At 43.2% G+C, this 16,902-nt stretch overlaps 1 protein-coding gene across 1 annotated transcript in view; it reads left to right on the forward strand.

Annotated features, from left to right (window-relative positions):
- The first annotated feature begins 404 nt into the window (after nt 1-404).
- The window catches only part of CFAP221 (cilia and flagella associated protein 221), a 34,287-nt gene continuing 17,789 nt past the window's right edge, over nt 405-16,902 (forward strand). The window contains exons 1-10 of the mRNA XM_048486881.1: nt 405-534; nt 3,664-3,848; nt 5,318-5,418; nt 5,610-5,696; nt 5,809-5,904; nt 7,755-7,855; nt 11,746-11,849; nt 12,995-13,154; nt 14,619-14,745; nt 14,842-14,953. Coding sequence (XP_048342838.1) covers nt 3,710-3,848; nt 5,318-5,418; nt 5,610-5,696; nt 5,809-5,904; nt 7,755-7,855; nt 11,746-11,849; nt 12,995-13,154; nt 14,619-14,745; nt 14,842-14,953 — 1,027 coding nt within the window. The 5' untranslated portion in view covers nt 405-534; nt 3,664-3,709. The remainder of the gene's footprint in view (nt 535-3,663; nt 3,849-5,317; nt 5,419-5,609; nt 5,697-5,808; nt 5,905-7,754; nt 7,856-11,745; nt 11,850-12,994; nt 13,155-14,618; nt 14,746-14,841; nt 14,954-16,902) is intronic.

Genomic DNA, 16,902 nt, shown 5'->3' on the forward strand with positions numbered 1-16,902 from the left:
ACCCCCCCCCCAAAATCTATACCTACGTCCCTGGTGATACATCTTTTGAGGAGTAGCTTAAAGTGCGGCTTTCAAACTCTAATGTAGTTCACCTATCTGCTATCTTTGAAATGCGCTCCAAACCCCTCCAACAAGCAAGCGTTCCTCCTCCCACTTAACTAATGGTACTGTCCCACTGGAATTATTCTACCAACCCCCAATAAAATCTTTTTGGAAGCTACTAGCACATACATCTAGATTTTAAAACCTAATAGGCTTTTCTACATTACCGAGGGAAGAAAAGAAAGCACAATCTTTCTTGACCTGCAGTTAGTACTTTGCAGCTCCCCTACCAAGATGCGAAGATGGTACGGTCCGATGCCTGCTTTGTGCCCTGGAACTGTGAGTTGATCCTGAGCCTAGCAACCAAGGCAGCCGGGCACTTTGCTAACGGGGTTGCTTTACTACTACCCTTTCTGCCCTTGCTTCTTAGCCCCCAGCTCCACTGGTTCACACAGGGCTGTGTGGAGTAAACTGCACACCTGCATACCCACGGTAGGTTCGCCAGTGTGCCAAAATAGGAAAGGGAGGGGGGTTACGTCGTGGTTTCCACCTTTTACTGACGACCCATTTCCAAAGTTGCTTGGTTGGGAGAAGCAGCTTCGTTTCGAAGCAGGTCTTGCCATGTCGGCGGGACGGGCAGAATTTGTGCCATAGTATCTGCATATAAACCTCTAGAAAGGGCATTGCAAACGCCCTTTATGCGATATAGCCCACGATATTTTTGAAAGATATTTGTCACTTGGACTTGTACCTTCAGACTGTTGCAAAGAGAATGGAACACCTTTTTCAGCAACCATTTCTGGAGCATGGATGGCTAAACAGTGGTGAAAGTGTCCCTAGTGGTACATGAGTAGACGTTTGTGATGCTGCTAGGCAGGATCAGGAGAGCAGCTGGATTTAACTGTGACACAGGACCAGAACTATTATTGTATGTATATGTGTTTGGACAGTTCCCGCATGCTTCTTTGAATTTCCATACATGTGCCCCAAATGGCTGGCTATGACTATTCTAGAATCACCATGGGAAGGACATCCGATGTGTGACTTTTCTCTGGAAATGCTATATTAAATACTAGTCCTTACATTTTAACATGTAGTTGTGTCTTTTTCCAAGTCATACAGGATATAAAATTATTTCATTTTCAGGACATGATTATTTCATTGTCGCCAGTACCGGATCAAGATATATGCTGAGGCCCTAAACCATGTCAAGAGGCCCCATAGTATTACAAATAAATAAATAGTTAATTTGGTAATCTTTAGAATTTACAGGGCCCTCATAATCCGAGGCCTCAAACTCAATTTTACTTAGTTTGTAAATCAATCAATCTCTGGTTGTCATATGCCATCCTGTTTAAGATGGGGTCGTTGTACACCTCAAGAATTAGGTTTGCAGCTGCTTAGTAGTGTCCCTTCAATGTCCAGCATAGCATTGCTCCTGAATGCTCTGTTGGCAGGTGCAGCTAGAGCATTTTTTGCTCAGTTTATATTGGGGCACCAGCTGGACTCTGTCTGATTTTGTTGTTGTTCTGCATATTTTGGTTGGTTCCATGTTAGACAAATGAAATCTGCTTCACAAAAGGCTGCCTCAGAAGAGTGTGCTCAAAAATTATATCTGCAACAGTACAGATGGAGGCCAGTTTATATTTTGGATATTGCATCCACAGACTCTTTGGATATTGCATCCACTGACTTTCAATTTGTTCTGAGCTCAATTCAAAGCACAGTTCAAACCTTTATTGCCCCAAATGGCTTGGGACCGGGATATATAAACCACTGTTTTCTTCCTTTTTAAATCAAGCCTTGTTGTTGTTCCATCACAGTCTGAGGCACAGTTGGTTCACACACAAGACAGGGCCTTCTCGCTGATGACACCCAAGTTGTGGAATTCTCTGTCTTGAATGAAATTGGGTCTATCTGCTCATGTTTAGGGGACTGATTGAGATGCTATTCTTTTGGTCCAGGATATTCTTTCTGAATATTTATTTCTTCTGCTACTTCTTATTTAACATACTATTTGAAAATGTTTTCTGTGATAGGTTATCACCATTTCTTATTGGTATTAACATAATAATTGGTACAAACTGTGAGGGTGGAAATGCACAATAAATATATTTGAATTAAATAAACTACAAAATAAACAAAGGTATAGAAACAGGTTCCTTTTGCTTTTTTACTATAAACAGCTCCTCATAAGTGGCAGTAGTTTGTCAGTATATTGTGTTGACTGTGTGTCTATAAAATCTGTTTCTAAACTATATAATATATTTACACATGTTACATATGTTGAGTTTAATTATAAGCCGCCTCAGGCAGGACTCTAAAGAGGTGGCAAAGAAATATCCTTAATTAATTGTACAGTGCTGTGCCCATTGTGCCAGGCATAACAAGAGACAAGGAAGGTGTTGCTAGAGAAGGAGTGGAACTATACTTGCGTAAGGCTGCTGCCAAAATCTTCATCCACCTGTTGAATTTCTCTGTTAACAGGATCATTTTTTCGATGGCCTATAATGTTATCCAGTTGTGCATTATACAGTTTTTCCCACCAGCAGCCAACAACCTGGACCAGCAATAGGGCAAGAATTCAAAAGTCACCAAGACACAGTGTGACTGATGCTACATGGGGAAAGGGAGATACAGAAAACCATATAGGATCTCACTTTCAGCATCAGCTCCGTGTTGAGTGTAATGGATGGTTACAGTTGACAACTGCCTGGAGGGGGAAAATTCCTGTCCCTCTAATGTTGGTTTAATGGGGTGTTATTTACTTCCATGCCTGAAAAGCTATGGATGCTCTCATCCACATGCTAAGCTTCTATTAAAGGTACAAGACATTTTACTCCAGGTCTTTTGGCAACCCTGCTGGTTGTTCCACCCGAGACAACTTCAACATGTTTGTTGCTCTTCTCTTCCTTACTTTTGCTACAAGGCTTGCCTTGGTTTGGTCCTTTGTGAAGGACAGCACTGACAGCCCAACAGAGTAGATTTTGCAAATAGAGCAGACAGCTTATTGCTTAATATTCCGTAGCAAGACTCAAGAAGTATTTACATTTAGATAACTGTGCTTATTTCAACTGGCCCTGTAATCCTTTTTTGCCCTGGCTGTGTTATGCATCTGTCTACATTAACTAAACAAGTCATCCTAAAATTATTCAGAGCAAAAAAAATGTTTAGTAGTTGAAGAATCTGGAAAGATGCCTTTGAAGATTTCCAAGGAAGACTAGTTTACCAGATTCGGGGGGTGGGGGGTCATATTCCCTTTCCCTGGGGGATAAAATCAGGGAAAGAAAATTCTTTGTGTGCACATTTATTTGTTTCCTAGGGATAAATATAATGATAGTTAGGCTGAATTATCATCCATCCCTACAACAGAAATGTATAATGTTGCATGGGTAAACATTCTGACCATTTTGAAATTCTTAAGAGTAATTCAGCTTTGCTATTTGGATTTCTAAGATAAACCTGGATGTGTGCTGATGTGTTAGATAGTTGACTGGTAAATGCGTTTTAGTCCATTTCTAGAAGGCAGAAATTTGATCTTTCTTGAGTTTACACAACAGGTGTGTTTGTGCATGTGAGAATTTTCATATCTCCTTCTATCTGTTTTGTATTTGATAACAGGAAGTAACCTTTTTGATGCCCAGAAAGCTGCACTTTCCACAAGAGAATGGAAGTAGTAAATACTCCTTGTTCCGATTTCAATAATGCCAAAGATTCTTTCAAGGAAGTATCGCCCCTTCTTTTGGACAGCTTGGTGGAGGAGCCTAAGAGAAGAACTGATGTCCCTAATTACCTCCTGGAATCCAGTAAGTGATTGAATGGCTTGGCAAAAGGAGCTGTTGATTGTAAGCTTTTGAAGGGCTCAACCATGTCTCAAATATAGGTTAAGCCTTTCAAAAGCCTGTAATCTACAAATGATCCCAGTTGCAGTTGTCAGCCAAAAGCATGGTAACTCAACCCTGTGTGTGTTCTTTAAAGAAGTATGTCTTGCCAGAAGGGGAAATACATTGAAAATGCTGGAAGGGGGGCGGGGGGGGGGTTAGGACTAATAAAAGGAAACATTTATTCATGCAACATGTGATTGGTGTTTGGAATATGCTGCCACAGGCCACTAACCTGGATAGCTTTAAAAGGGGCTTGGACAGATTTATGGAGGAGAAGTCGATCTCTGGCTACCAATCTTGAGCCTCCTTGGTCTGAGATTGCAAATGCCTTAGCAGACCAGGTGCTCGGGAGCAGCAGCAACCTCAGCAGGCCATTGCTTTCACATTCTGCATGTGAGCTCCCAAAGGCATCTTGTGGGCACACTGCAAGTAGCAGAATGCTGGACTAAATGGACTCTGTTCTGACCCATCAGGCTTCTTAAGACAGTCCTATTCTGTCTGTCTTATTTTTGCCCGCCGTTTCTTCAAGAAGCCTAGGCCAGCATACCCTGTTTTCCCGAATATAAGACATCCCTTGAAAAAAAGACGTAGTAGAGGTTTTGCTGAAGTGCGAAATATAAGGCATCCCCCGAAAGTAAGACGTAGCAAAGTTTTTGTTTGGAAGCATGCCTGACAAACGGAACACAGAAAAATAAGACATCCCCTGAAAATAAGACATAGCGCATCTTTGGGAGCAAAAATTAATATAAGACACTGTCTTATTTTCGGGGAAACACAGTAGTAGTTCTCTCCTTCCTTTTAGCCTCACAACAATGTGAGGAAGCTTCAACTAACAGAGGATGACTGGCTCAATTTCCTCCAGGAACTTCATGTTTTAAGTGAGGATTTGAATTCAAATCTCCCCCATCCTAATTCACACTCTGACCACAGTACTGGCACACAGTATGGCCTGGCATGCTCAGCATTCATTTGGAAAAGATAGAAAGACAAAGAGTTTTATATGTCTGTACTTGAAAACCTTGTTAGCAAATGTTTGAAGATGAGGTCTAAAGTGGCTGCTGGCTTAGAAATTCAATGAATGTAGCATTAGTATTACATGAGAGTAAGGTTTTATTAGTAGAAAAAATGGTTTAAACAGTTGGGAACAGGGTGATTGTTTTTGGTTACAATATTTGTGCAGTAGCTAATGCCTTCTTGTGCAGAAAAGTAGGTCATGGCCTAGAAGTGCCTAATGTTAATCTTGGCTAAGTTCTGTACAGTTCAAATCTATGGAAGAAGTCATCCCTTTTATGTTCAATGGAAATTAATTTCAAAATGCTTTAACTGGATGAAACCCATTGATAGGATACAGTATGTTAATTATTGCTTTTTGTTTTTTCTTATAATTTCAGAAATTTATTCAAAGCTCTTAAGAAATAATGTGATACAGGCTAAGCCTGCTATAATGCATTATGGAGGGTATGAAATTGAAAAACATCACCAACAAACTCTGGTAGGTAGTAAAGGTGTTATTATAGTCAGTAGAGGGAATGAGGTAACACAAGTAGCCAGTGACTTTTTCTGCGTAACTTGATATGTTTGCATGGTTGTCTTGTTAGTTATGAAAAGACTTATTCAATAAAAAAAGTCCCAGATCATAACTATATTTTGACTTAAAAAAAAAATTCCTATCTTGTTCTACAGAAACTTGTGAATATTTCTGGCAGTCTTTTAAACGTTCATATTATTCCGCCCCAGACAAAGTACTTCCAGATTAAATACAGCAAAACAGTAAGTGTGGGCAACAACCTTTCAAGTTGTTCCTCTTTCATTCCTTTCTTCATATTGCAGCGTCAATGACTTTGGAGCACTCTATGGAAAACTGTTCTGCTCTGTTTTATAGCACCGGCTTGTGCCTGGCCTGTCCTTTACAATTACGGTTGACTTCTGTCCTGATGAATGGCGGTATTATTATGACTGCATCCGAATCCATTCTGAGGTGAGACACCACAAAGGGTGAGCTTGTGCTCTTACCTTCTGCCTCTGTACATGAAAAGAAAATATGTCCTTGTTCATAGTATTCTCAAATATTGTGTATTTCTCACAAAGATTTTATGTTTCATGATATTTGGAGTAGTGAGTCTGCATTATTCACTTTTTTCCTTCATAGTATTGAGTTCTACTATCAGTCAGGTGGCAACACACAAAATTTGGGAGTAGGGATTTAAAAAGGCCAACGAAGTGATGTAGATCTGTTTTTAAAAAGCTGTGAGAAAGTTTATTGTGTTTTGAAACGTGAAGTAGAATAGGTGTATGCAGAACAGTAATTTTGGACTGGTTTTTTTCAGCGAATTGGCCAGCCATGAATTGCCTACATGATATTTGAGGAATAATCTCATGAACAAGATCCTTGTTTCCTAGTGGAGTCTGTTTATGGAATAATTCCTGGAAAAATGATACGGAATATTTATCCCCATTTAATTTTTTTACACAGTCTTGCTTCAAAAAACAAAATTACATTGAAATCTATCTTGTATGTTTGACACATATTTTAATGCCAAAAATAGAAATGAGTCATAATTCCTAAAAAAAACCCTCCACCCTAATCCAGGCTAAATTGATAAGGTATGATTGTGGCCACTCAAGCTACTTTGTTTCTGCAGTCCCATCTTTGACTGCTTGGACATACTTGCAAGTAAAAAGCATTGAGTACCAGGCTAGAAAAGTTTTTTCTGCAGGTCAGATTTTCCTGTAATGGAAATTGAGATGTCTCCTTTACAGTTTGGGACTCCATTAAATGCCAGGTACTCAGGAGATGTGCCCTGTAGCACAGTGTGGTAACCTGCAGTCCTGTAGTTAAAGCTCTGCTCACAACTTGAGTTTGATCCTGACAGAAGTCACTTTCAAGTAAAATCTGTCTCAGCAACAGAAAGTAATGAGATCATGCTTGGTGCAGCAGAAGTGACAGTCACGTCTTTCCGCAGTTCAAAGAAGTGCAATTCTCCAGTTGCATGTAAAAAGCTATTTTAAGTGCTGCTTCTGTTAAAACATTTCTTCTGTGCACTATTAAACTTGCTACTTTTCTAAAACAGCATTTTTAGTGCATCTAAAGTGCATCATGCATAAGCTGACACAAAATGGTGGGCACAATGATTGCAAAAGGCAAGTTCTGCTAATAGACTTTAAATGCACCAAAAATGCTCCTTTATCGAAGGAGCAAGCTTAATAGTGCACAGAAGAAAGGTTTTGACAGAAGCGATGCTTTAAATAGCATTTAACATGCAACTAGTGAATTGGGACTTTTGTGGGGGGAGGGGAGAAATGGGCAGGCACTAGGACCACAGCAGAGCCTTCCACTGCAATGAAGGTCCAGGAAGTGGCTGTAGATTGAGTCCACATTGTGTTTCTTTCTTTTGTTGAGACAGAGTATAGCTGGCTCAAGGTTGACTCAAGGTTCTATCCTTCCGAGGTTGGTAAAATGAGTACCAAACTTGCTGGGGGAAAAGTGTAGAGAACTGAGCAAGACAATGGCAAACCACCCCATAAACATAGTCTGCCTAGTAAACACCGTAATGTGTTGTCACCCCACATGTCAGTAATGACATGGTGCTTGCACAGGCAACTACCTTTACCTTTTACCTTCTTCAGAACCCCTGCGCCCAAGCAGGCTATAACTTAACATTTGGTGTATATGTTACCATCTAAAAGGAGGGACATGCCCAAAGTACAAAGTTACCTCATTGTTCCTTGATTGTATAAGAACAGATAGGTAGTTTGTTACCCCTTGCATGTCAAACATTATTAATCCTTGTAAACAACTTTGCAATTTTCTTCTTATTTTCCCCCGAGGGAGATGAAACTTTGCTGGTTCCCATACACGCCTATCCTGTGATGAATACTGTAGAATTTCCATCTTATATTAGTTTTTCTGATGTTCCACTGGGACAGTGGTAAGCAGTTATTAAAGCAATGATTTCTTATTTTAAAGTGTTCCTCATGCTAAAATAATTACCATAATGGGAACTTGGGAAAAAATATGTAAAGGCCAGGTAATTCTGTTGAAAATATTAAGTTATTCAATTAGGATATAAGATTTTATCTGGTTTTAGCATAACATATGTGCAAATTTTTGTTTTCAATACCCAGTGTGACATTGGGTCATTCTGTAAAGTTATCAGAGGCTGTCACTTGCCATGTTGTTTCTCTCTGGAGCCTATTTTGGACTTTGAAATGATGTTGGACTATGTTTTGCCAGCTAATGTCTGGATTTAGAACCAATGTTTGTATTTACCTTTATTATTTTGTCCTTACTGTTCATATATGGTGTATTATTGTGGGTTCTTGTAATAAACCATCCTAACATATAATTCATTAAGGGAGGGAATGTCATGATGATGAACCCCAAAGTGAGTCCTGCTTGCCCATTGGTGGCCAGCATCCCATCTACTCTCCCATCCACCTTCCCCAACCCAGGAGCAAGCCAAGCTCCACCGGTCCCGCCAACAGCTTCCCAGTTCTTCACGATACCACCCCCAAAAGCTTAGTCTGGTCAGTAAGTCAGTGGCACCTTGGTGCCCATTGCTCTGCCGGGCTTACCAACAGCCTCCCAATTCCACCACCCCCAAGCCGCCAGTGCCCCACAGGGCCCAGCAGAAGCCCTCCCCATTCCCCCACGCAACCTCCTCCCACTCCAAAACCTAGCCGGGCAACCGGGACAACAGCAGCAAGCCACTCTCCCTCAGGGCCAGGCAGGAGCCCTCCCCATTCCCTTGTGTATCCTCCCCCTGGGTGAACAGTGAATTGGGGGAGCATGATAACTGTGGGGCGGGGGGAGAGTAGTCGGGCTAGCAACTTGGCCAGTGCTTTTCCTCTTCAGTGCCATGTCTAGAGCTCATTTTATTGCCTACGTTCCTTGCTAATCAGATTGGACAGGATTGCAGTCAAAACAGTTTATAAAGTGAATGAGTTGTTTGAATAAAATGTATTTTTAATCGTGTGTGAGGATATGCAGTGTTTTCTTAAGCTGTTTTGTTTTGACTAGTTAGATCCAGAACACCCAAATTGCCACAATTGGAAAATACACTAGGGTGTCCTATAAGAATGAGGCTGCTGAAAATCCAAACATACCATGTACTAAGAATACAGGCTTTTGGCAGACTTAGGCTACACCTGTCCTCTGGATCCGTGCCCCTCCTGGCTGATTAAAGCTTGCCGGGAGGAGTTACGACCCCACCTGTTGAATATAGCTAACTGCTCCCTTGAGCAAGGAGTATTTCCGGGTGGGTTGAAGGAGGCAGTGGTCCGCCCACTCTTAAAAAGACCATCTTTGGATCCTGGAGATCTGGCCAATTACCGTCCCGTTTCGAACTTGTCGTTCCTCGGGAAGGTAATTGAGAGAGTGGTGTTGGAGCAGCTTCAGGGCTTTCTGGAGGACACATCGGCGCTCGAGTCCCTTCCAGTCCGGCTTCCGTGCTGGGCATGGGGCGGAGGCCGTTCTCATCATGCCATCACAGATATGCTCCGCATGCAGCTAGACCGAGGCGGATCGTAGCTGCTGAGTGTTGCTTTCCGATCTTACAGCAGCATTTGATGTGGTGCGATCCGCGACCTTTTTGATCCACCGCCTGCAGCTGCCTCTGGAATATGAGGCACTGTCCTTCAATGGATTGCCTGCGTTTCTCCAGGGTGCGAGGGCCAGCAGGTATGGTCGCTTGAGGGATGAGGCCTCCCATAGACCCCCACTTAATTGTAGGGGTTCCTCAGGGACCTTGCTCTCCCGGCTCTTATTCAACATCTATATCGCGGCCCCTTGCTCAGCTGGTCGCGGAGTTTTGGGCTGGTTTTGTCACCAATATGCGGATGACACCCAGCTCTCATTCTGTTGTTGATGGAGGGGGGGGAGGCGGCCTCCGCCCTGCAGCTCTACAGCATTGTTTGGAGTCGGTTGCTGGTTGGTTGAGACAAGAGTAGGTTAAAGCTTGAGAAATCCAGCGAAGCCGGAGGTCCTTTGGCTGGGCCGGGGTGAGAGACCGAGGGAATTTCAGCCGCCTAATCTGGAAGGGGTCATGTTGACCCCAACATCTCTGGCCTTTCGCCCAGCCTGGGGTCCGCCCTGGACTCTTCATTATCAATGGAGAGCCAGGTGGCCCCATCATTACCAGATTAGCGTTTTCCACCTTAAGCCAGGCGCTGGCCCGGTACAGCTCCCTATCTCTCCCAGTCCACGACCTGGCCACTGTGATCCATCGCGATGGTCACCTCGAGGTTGGATTATTAGTAACTTCGCATCTACGCATGAGCCTTCCCTTCGCGACTGATCCGGAAGCTGAAGCTGGTCAGAATGCAGCGACGCGGCTTCTAACAGGTGGTGGTTATTCAGACCATATCACCCCTGTGCTGTGCCCGTCTGCACTGGCTTTCGGTGGAGTTCGGATAAGATTTTTCAAGGTGCTGGTATTAACCTTTAAGGCCTTCGCAGCGGCATGGGGCCCACATACCTCGCGGGACGCATCACTATATGTCCCACATAGGTCGCTGCGTCTTCGGCAGCACGGCGGATTTACTGGTGACCCCTGGTCCTGCAATGATACGGCTGGCCTCAACCCGGGCCAGAGCCTTTACGGCTCTGGCCCCTGCCTGGTGGAATGCTTTACCTCCGGCGGTGCGGGCCCTGCGGGACCTTAACGAGTTCCGTAGGGCCTGCAAGATGGAGCTCTTCCACCGGGCTTTTGGGGAGGCCAGCCGTGGATCTACTGCCCCCTACCAACACTGATATTGAAATCGAAATTGAGGCTGCCGTTCCATCCTATTATAGCTGGGCCTGCTTTACTTATAAATGCCATCGTAGGCCCGGTCTACCTCCTCCCCTCCTTTTTTCTTTTTTGGCCTTGACAGGGGGTCTGTCTTAAACTATTTTATAAATCGGGTTTGTTGACTTACAGTTTCTCGCTGTAAAGTGCTGCTTAGGTTTTAATGATTTTAGTATTTTATGCTGTTGACCTGCTGTTTGATGTAACAGCCATGTTGTGAGCCGCCTTGAGCCCTCCGGGGATAAGGCGGCCTATAAGTTCAATAAAATAAATAAATAAATAAATTCTGAACGTGATGCCATATTGATAGCAAATGTGGTTAACCTCCCAAGTAGAAGCCGATGTTCAATGTCACATGGAAGAGCTTTGCCTGGATCCTCCTCCTTCAGACTTCCTATTTCAGAATGTGAGCTTTGGATGCTCTGGAGTATAGAAAGTCTGAATTTAGACTTAAGGGAGAAGTTTTATCTGACAGACTCTTTCTACATTCTTTTTTTTTTATGTGAGGAAGGGTTTTGAAAACTATAACCCTCCGCCTCAACCTAAATGGTTCTGCTCAGTGGTGGGATTCAGCAGGTTTGCACCACTTCGGCAGAACCGGTTATTAAAATGGTGCTTGTAAACAGCCAGTTGTTAAATTATCTGAATCCCACCACCAGAACCAGTTGTTAAATTATTTGAATCCCACCACTGGTTCTGCTACCTGATTTTGCTACACATGTAGATCACCTCTGGTCTTCCACAGCGAAAGTGGGTTTGAATGGACAAATGTATATTTGTGTTTTGGCTGTTATTGCCATAGGTCTGGTATTGCTGTGCAGCATTCTAAATACCCGCTGTACAAGGCTGCTTCGGGATGGAAGGTTTTGTTTCTACAATATGTATGTCATGCTAAACCATTGATTTATACCCATTTTAAAAATTGTCTGTCTTTTCAGTATCCTTCTATGAGGATGTAGATGAATAAATATGACAGAGAATAGGAATTTAATTATTTTTAATTCTTTCATCTATTTCAACTTTTTTTTCAGTAAGGAATATGTGATCCCTTTGCAGTGCAGCTGTCCCATTGATTTTGAGTTCCACATTGAATATCTTCAGCCTCACAAAGCCTTTACAATTCATCCCTTCTCTGGTATGACCTCAGACTGGAAGTACTGGTTCATTAAATCTTTACACAGGTGTCAAACTCATGGCGGTCCAGATGTTATGGACTACAGCCAGCATGATGCTGGCAGGGGATGATGGGAACTGTAGTCCATAGCATCTGGAGGGCCACGAGTTTGACACCTATGCTTTAAGATTATCTGTCTAGGAACTTCGTGTAAAAATGCCTTGTTTACAAATTAATGATAGAACTCCTGTTGAACAGATCTAACCATCCTGGCCTCATTGCCAGTTATAACCTGTTGAAGCCTTCTTCTAAATATGGTTACTTGGGAGTTACTCAGGACTTATTTCAAGGTTAGCCTGCTTAGAGCGACATTCCCAGACTCAATCCACAATACTGCCTGTACTGTAGATCACAAGCAGAAGCAACTGTTCTGTTGCAAAAAAAAATTGTTATGCTCCAGCAAAGTGGTAGAAAGGATTCAAAGACCTGCATGCATGCATAAATGAAGAGAGTTTGGATCATGAGGGGTGGGAACTGTTCCATGATTTTTGCTGAATCCTCTTCCTCCATTTCCAGTCCTCTATACATTCCACATTTTTCCTCTGGATCTGCTTTTTAGCAAGCAGGTGAGGGTTTTCTGGTGCTGGCAGAGGCGTAGCAAGGGAGAAAAGCGCCCAGGGCACCAGTGTGTCCTCCGCCCACACCCTGCCCCAGAATGCCTCCACCACGCCCCCACAAGGGCGCGCGCCTGGTGCATCGCCCCCCCCACCCCGCCCCCTTGGAGTTTCACCCAGTGCATCCAGAAGCAGTTGTTGGTGGAAGGGGAAAATGCAGACTACATGCACATTTTTAAGATAAAAAAGAGTGAAAATAATGAGGCTGAATAACTGCAGCAATAACACTGAGAAGTTCCAAAAAGAATGAGCTGCAGAGATAGTCACATGTTTGACAATAGGCGCCACTGACTTTTTAACTACCCATAGTGTAAGCACATCGCTTTCTAGTCAGTTGGATTATTATCTTTGCAGCATCTGAAGCTGGGCTCCCCAAATCTGTGGTTGTAGATAACTCCTTAATCTTTCTCACTGCATTTCTTTCAGTTAAAATGCTGATGCCGTAACTTCATGGCGATTGCTGGATTTAGTTCATATTTTTATTTATTGCAGGAATAATCCCAGCCAATGGGAAAGCAGAAGTGGTCATTGCTTTCATGCCACTTGAATATGGAACCGCCCAGATCAAAATCCAGTTGTGGATTTCACAGTTTAACTCGAAACCTTATGTATGTGAATTCTCAGGAACTTCAACACCATACCCTAGTTTAATGTATGTCTAACGCCTTTTCTCATTTGTATTTTCCTGACATAACCTTATAAAATAATGTTTCTTATTAGGCATTGCCCATTGAAACAGTTCTATTCTGATGCACATTCAAAGTTTCTGCAATCCTAATCCTATTGAACTGTTTGTTGAATAGCCCATCCTGTTGATTGTATTGACTGTGTAACCAGCCTTGAGTCAACGGTGATAAAGGCAGGCTATAAATAACATAAATAAATAAATAGGCAGCTTACATGGTATCTCATATAAGTAGTGACTAGCTCTATCTATAATTCTTTGTCTCCCAAGACAGAAGTGCATCAGCCACCTTCAGACAGTTCCTGAGGCACCTCTGTATTTTGTGTGTGAGTAACCTGAAAAAACACAGTATGGCCCCAAGATGAGAAGGTTTTTCATTCCACAAGATTACCCGTTGGCCTTTATTGTTTGATGCCTTGAGCAAATGATGTCCTCAGCCTCCATGGCAATACAAGAAGAGCCCACAGCTCAGCATCCCAGTAGTCAGAAGATCCTTTGAGATCCAGGGCTATATCTAAGGAATGATGGACACAAGGATCTCCTCCCTTTCTGAACTCAGGAAAGTTTATTCCCAGGGTCCCTGAACCTGCATGTATTAATGTACATGTGGGGAGGGAGGCTGCCATGGGGAGAGAAAAGAGGGCTAAATTGCCCTCTCTTCCAACAGCAGAGTTGGCCTGACAGAAGAGGTTATTAGTCCAAATGGCTCCTTTCTCAGGGTTTGAAAGGACTGACGGGTGGTCAGGATCTGTGACCATCAGCACTTTTTGTTCACAGAATGCTAGATCTAGTCCTGGTATTCTGCGTTGAGGTTTTAAGTAGATGGGCCGTTATACTCCTCAGCAATTACTTGCCTGGTTTTATGAAGAGGTTTCTGTAAGCCATTTACTGGTCCTTTCTTTTAATCAGGCTTCCCCTCCCCCTTCCCCCCCTCTTTATGTCTGCCTTAATACTTCATGTTGTTCTACGTATTGCTGAAATGCAGACATAAACTTTTGGCAATATCAAACCATACGTTAATACAAATTCCTATGCCAGTTTTTCTTCTAGCCATCCATGCCCCATACAGCTTGTCAGTGGCTTCCATTTTATTTATTCAGAACATATATACTCACCCCTCCAAAGCGCAGGGCAGCTTACAACCATACACATTTAAAGAGAAGGCGCAAAAAGCAGTATTTGCTTGGATTACAGAGATAGGTAAGTGAGTCATTAGCTCAAGCAACTATAGTTAGAGTTTGTTCATTATGTTTCCCTTCAGTGGTCTAGCAAGGCCCTGACTAGGACGGAATGGGCATCTCTTGCTTGCCAGGCAGAGAGAGGTGAGGAGATACCCCACGTTTGGGACTCCCAGCTTTTTGTGATCCACGTCCCCAGTACTTTCCCAAAATGTTGCTGTATTTTTGCTCATTGGCCTTTTTCAAAATCCAGAAAAGGAGACTTTAAGAAGAAAGAGACAACTGGGCAAAGAACATCAGTTCCTGCAGAAAAAGTAGCGACATGCCTAATGCAGAAGATGGCACCACCAACACGTAAATGTCCCCTTCCAAAATTAAAGGTACAGAATTTCTGGCAGGGAAAAAAGACCCCCGAGTGTTGCTGAAATGAAATCTCACCCATTGGTTGTTTTGACATGTTGTATTTTCTTTCATAGACCATTGAATATAAAAACCTACAGTTCCCAACAGATCTGTCAAATCCCTGTGCTGTGGCTACTGTTTTAATTCAGGAGCCAGGCAAACTGAAGATAAAACAATTAAGAGAAGGTAACAGTACTGAGTCTTGGGTGTTTGTGTGGAGTACATCGTGGGTGGGCTGTCATTTCTGGGCATGGCTGTAAGAGACAGAAATGGCTGCAAACTTAATGTTTGCTGTGTTTTTAATACAGAATACTTAGATTGGAAAATACCAGCTTTCAGGGTCAGATGTAGTAACAGGCAGGGGACGGGGGACGGGGGGGTCAAATGACCCTAGGCGCAACACCGGAGGGGCAAAATCTCCCCCACCCCCCCTTCTCCCCCACACTGACCCGGCTCAGAAGAGGCACCCAAAGACAAGACAGCCTGCTGCCAGGAGCCAGCCTGCTGCCACGGCGCCCGTCCGAGCAGCCTCCTTCCCTCCCCAGGCCCTCGGGGGTGGGGGAGGCTCGGATGGGCACTGTGGTGGCAGGCTGGCTCCTGGGTCACCTGCCATGGTGCCCTGCCCCCACCGCCTCCCTGCAGGTCTGCTTTTGCCCTCCCCAGGTCCTGGGGATAGTAGGAGGCAGCCTGTTAATACAATACATTACACAGCCTACAGGGAGAAAGGGGGAAGCTTGGATGGGCGCCATGGCAGCAGGCCGACTCAGGAACCCACCTACCACTGTGTTGCCCGTCTGAGCTATTCCCCACCCCCAGGCCCCACCCCTGAGTGTGGGGGGTGGGTGGGCTGGGAGGCGCCGAAGCAGGTGTTGTCCCCGGGCGCCATTTCCCCCCAATACACTTCTGGTTACAAGCTTGATTGTCAAAAAGGGAGAGAAATATGCTGTTGCATCCTTGGTTGTTATGAAGATGCTCCATTGACAGGGAAGTAATCTCTTGACTGTTACAAACTTCTGCTCTCTGGACTTCCACTGTCACACCTTGACCCCCTCATTTCTGTCTAGCAGGCTGCCACAAAATTCATTCTCATCACTTGTCTATCTGAGCACATGACTTCTCTCCTAAAACCCACACACCTATACCAGGTCTCCTGCCATATTCAGCATGAGCTCCTCATCCTTGCCTTTGGAATTCTTCATGATCTCTCTTGTCTGGACATGCCTGGAACCACTTTTTCTTCAGCTCCAGTATCCTCAAGACTCCTCTTCCCATAAATGACTTAACCCTTTTTCTTTTGCTGTTCCTTTTGGTCGCAGTTGCCTCCAGGAAGACCTGCCTACTGGCACCTCTCTCATGTCCTTCAAATATTATGTAGGAAGCCTCTGGCAGAATTCCTAACCCCTGTTTTGAAGCCTGAATATGTAGTTGAAAGGAATGCATATGCTTTTCATAATATTCCCCGTTCTCTACCTCCTTCCATTGCCTCTGTAATTTTCCTTTAAATCAGTTTTTAAAACTGTAAGATCATTGAGGCAGGAATCTGTCTTCTTGTACTGTGCAAAGCACCAATGATGCCAAAATTTTGGAACTTCCTCCCCAGGGAATTCGTCTGTCTCCCACAAGCAGTGACTTTCACTCGCAGGTGAAGATGGTTGTGTTTCATACAGGATATCCCAATAAGGATTACTGGGCTTCCTTCTAGTGTTGTTTATGTGTTTTAATGGAATTTTGTAATTTTAACGATATTTTTAATTGTCTAAATGTTTTAATGTTTTTATGTTCACTGTATTTTGGGCTCTGATTGAATGGAAAAAATGGTGTTTAAAATGTTTTAAATAAACATATATATTTTACAATGTTAACTGTTTTCCAAAACACCTAAATTTTATTTCATATTTATAACATGTCCTAAAACTCACTATTTTCTTGTATAAAAGTTTCAATTAATTTCAGTTTCATTAAAACTCTTTTATACTTTCCAAGGTGATAAATGCTGCTGCACAACACCATAAGGCAGGTTTTAGCTTGTGTTAAGAACTGGGGAAAGCATTTTCAAAATGGAATATGCCAGACCCTAATTAGGAATTATGATTAGAATTTATGTTCCACTTTGTGGTTTAAGGTGTTATTATACA

This window comes from Sphaerodactylus townsendi, linkage group LG02, assembly GCF_021028975.2.
Source record: "Sphaerodactylus townsendi isolate TG3544 linkage group LG02, MPM_Stown_v2.3, whole genome shotgun sequence".
Classification (NCBI taxonomy): Eukaryota; Metazoa; Chordata; class Lepidosauria; order Squamata; family Sphaerodactylidae; genus Sphaerodactylus; species Sphaerodactylus townsendi.